Source organism: Procambarus clarkii, chromosome 94 (genome assembly GCF_040958095.1).
Source record: "Procambarus clarkii isolate CNS0578487 chromosome 94, FALCON_Pclarkii_2.0, whole genome shotgun sequence".
NCBI classification, from domain to species: domain Eukaryota; kingdom Metazoa; phylum Arthropoda; class Malacostraca; order Decapoda; family Cambaridae; genus Procambarus; species Procambarus clarkii.
Genome location: NC_091243.1, coordinates 7,021,729 through 7,024,610, shown reverse-complemented (window position 1 = coordinate 7,024,610; position 2,882 = coordinate 7,021,729). Strand labels below are relative to the sequence as shown.

At 47.2% G+C, this 2,882-nt stretch overlaps 1 protein-coding gene across 1 annotated transcript; it reads right to left on the bottom strand.

The window, feature by feature from the left end:
- Positions 1–1,377: 1,377 nt before the first annotated feature.
- LOC123747226 (apidaecins type 73-like) lies at positions 1,378–2,511 on the bottom strand. Its single transcript, XM_045729262.1, has one exon. The coding sequence runs from the start codon at positions 2,509–2,511 to the stop codon at positions 1,378–1,380; it is 1,134 nt and encodes a 377-aa protein (XP_045585218.1).
- Between the last annotated feature and the right edge of the window lie 371 nt (positions 2,512–2,882).

The following is a 2,882-nucleotide window of genomic DNA, read 5'->3' as shown; positions in this document are numbered from 1 at the left end:
AAGGCCAAATTTAGATTATGCATTTCAGTTTGGGTCGCCGTACGATAGAATGGATATAAATTCCCTTGAACGTGCCCAGCGTAGGATGACTAAGTTAATTCCCCAAATTAGAAATATTTTTACTCCACATAATAAATTCAAATTCAGACCAAAAAATTCCCGCCAAAATTTCCCCCCCACCCCCCCCCCCCCCCCATGTTTCTCTTTTTGTACCTTGAGAAATTCGCGGAAATTTTATTAGAGGAATTTTCTAATTAAATTCTGAAGTTTCTTTAGTCGTTGAAAAGTTACAGAGAAGTCAGGATTTGTCGAGAAACGTGTCTGGTGTTTAACTGGATTTATTTTACATATTCCAGAGCATTGTGCCACAGTTTCTGGAAAATGAACGGAAGGAGCTGCCAAGATGTTGATAGATCTAGCGGTCCAGGACCCACGGAGATCTGGAATAGATGTTAAACTAGTGGCAATATAGTCGAACTATCAGGATACAGACAAGTACACACCCAGGCACCTACCCAAACGCACACATACACACACATGAAGATAGATGGAGACTACAGGACAACCTGGACAAATTGGTGAAATGGTCTACAAAATGGCTACTAAAGTTCAACTCAGGAAAGTGTACATTAATAAAATTAGGCGAAGGGAGCAGGAGACTGAACACAAGGCACCATTTGGGAGGTGAAATCCTGCAAGAGTCAAATAGAGAGAACGATCTGGGGGTTAATATCACACCAAACCTCTCCCCAGAGGTCCATATCACAAGGATATCATCAGCGGCATATGCTAGATTGGCCAACATAAGAACTGACTTTAGTAACGTGTGTAAGGAATCGTTCAGGACCTTGTATATCACCTATGTCAGACCAATTCTGGAATATGCAGCTCCATCCTGGAGTCCATACCTAATTAAACACAAGACAAAGTTAGTGAAGATTCAGAGGAATGCCACCAGGCTCGTCCTGGAACTGAGAGGTATGAGCTACGAGGAAAGGTTAAGAGAGCTGAACCTCACGTCCCTGGAAAACAGAATATGTACACCGGTTAATTGACTGTTGAAAGGCGGGAACCAAAGAGCAGAACTCAACCCCTGCAAGCATAACTTTACCATGGTCTACTGCTAGTTGTGTGGACCATGGTCCACACATCTTAAATTCTCTCCTATATTCTACCTCTCTTTTTTCTTCTCCCTCTCTTCTCTCTCTTCAATCTTCTCTTTGTTTTCTCTTTATATTTCTTTCTCATTCTGTCTCTCTCCCTTTGTTTTCTGTCTCTCTCCCTTTGTTTCTCTCTCTCTCTCTCTCTCTCTCTCTCTCTCTCTCTCTCTCTCTCTCTCTCTCTCTCTCTCTCTCTCACTCTCCCTTTGTTTCTTTCCTATCTTCTCCTGACGCTCTTCCTTCGTTTCTCAAAAAGGGGTTGTGGCTCCTGGTCTGTGAGGGTGTGGTTGTGTAAAGGTTGTGGCTCCTGGTCTGTGAGGGCGTGGTTGTGTAAAGGTTGTGGCTCCTGGTCTGTGAGGGCGTGGTTGTGTAAGGGTTGTGGCTCCTGGTCTGTGAGGGCGTGGTTGTGTAAGGGTTGTGGCTCCTGGTCTGTGAGGGCGTGGTTGTGTAAAGGTTGTGGCTCCTGGTCTGTGAGGGCGTGGTTGTGTAAGGGTTGTGGCTCCTGGTCTGTGAGGGCGTGGTTGTGTAAGGGTTGTGGCTCCTGGTCTGTGAGGGCGTGGTTGTGTAAAGGTTGTGGCTCCTGGTCTGTGAGGGCGTGGTTGTGTAAGGGTTGTGGCTCCTGGTCTGTGAGGGCGTGGTTGTGTAAGGGTTGTGGCTCCTGGTCTGTGAGGGCGTGGTTGTGTAAAGGTTGTGGCTCCTGGTCTGTGAGGGCGTGGTTGTGTAAGGGTTGTGGCTCCTGGTCTGTGAGGGCGTGGTTGTGTAAGGGTTGTGGCTCCTGGTCTGTGAGGGCGTGGTTGTGTAAGGGTTGTGGCTCCTGGTCTGTGAGGGCGTGGTTGTGTAAAGGTTGTGGCTCCTGGTCTGTGAGGGCGTGGTTGTGTAAGGGTTGTGGCTCCTGGTCTGTGAGGGCGTGGTTGTGTAAGGGTTGTGGCTCCTGGTCTGTGAGGGCGTGGTTGTGTAAAGGTTGTGGCTCCTGGTCTGTGAGGGCGTGGTTGTGTAAGGGTTGTGGCTCCTGGTCTGTGAGGGCGTGGTTGTGTAAGGGTTGTGGCTCCTGGTCTGTGAGGGCGTGGTTGTGTAAAGGTTGTGGCTCCTGGTCTGTGAGGGCGTGGTTGTGTAAGGGTTGTGGCCCTGGTCTGTGAGGGCGTGGTTGTGTAAGGGTTGTGGCTCCTGGTCTGTGAGGGCGTGGTTGTGTAAGGGTTGTGGCTCCTGGTCTGTGAGGGCGTGGTTGTGTAAGGGTTGTGGCTCCTGGTCTGTGAGGGCGTGGTTGTGTAAGGGTTGTGGCTCCTGGTCTGTGAGGGCGTGGTTGTGTAAGGGTTGTGGCCCTGGGGAGGGAGGTATACCAGGCAGGAGCCATGTGTTTGAAGGGGATGTAAGGGTAGTGGAGAGAGGCTGGCTGGCCTAAGAGTGAGAGAGAGAGAGAGAGAGAGAGAGACAGACAGACAGACAGACAGAGAAAGAGAGAGAGAAGCAGATTGACAGTCAGACAGTAGGGATATATATATATATATATATATATATATATATATATATATATATATATATATATATATATATATATATATATATATATATATATATATATGGGTATATAGTAAATATAGAGGGGACAAACTGCAAAAGAACAGGCTACGATTAGACAGGAAAGCCAATTATAAAATATGAATTGAAGACCGCACAATCCTGCAATATATTCTACCATACCGGACAACTATTTTAGACAAACCT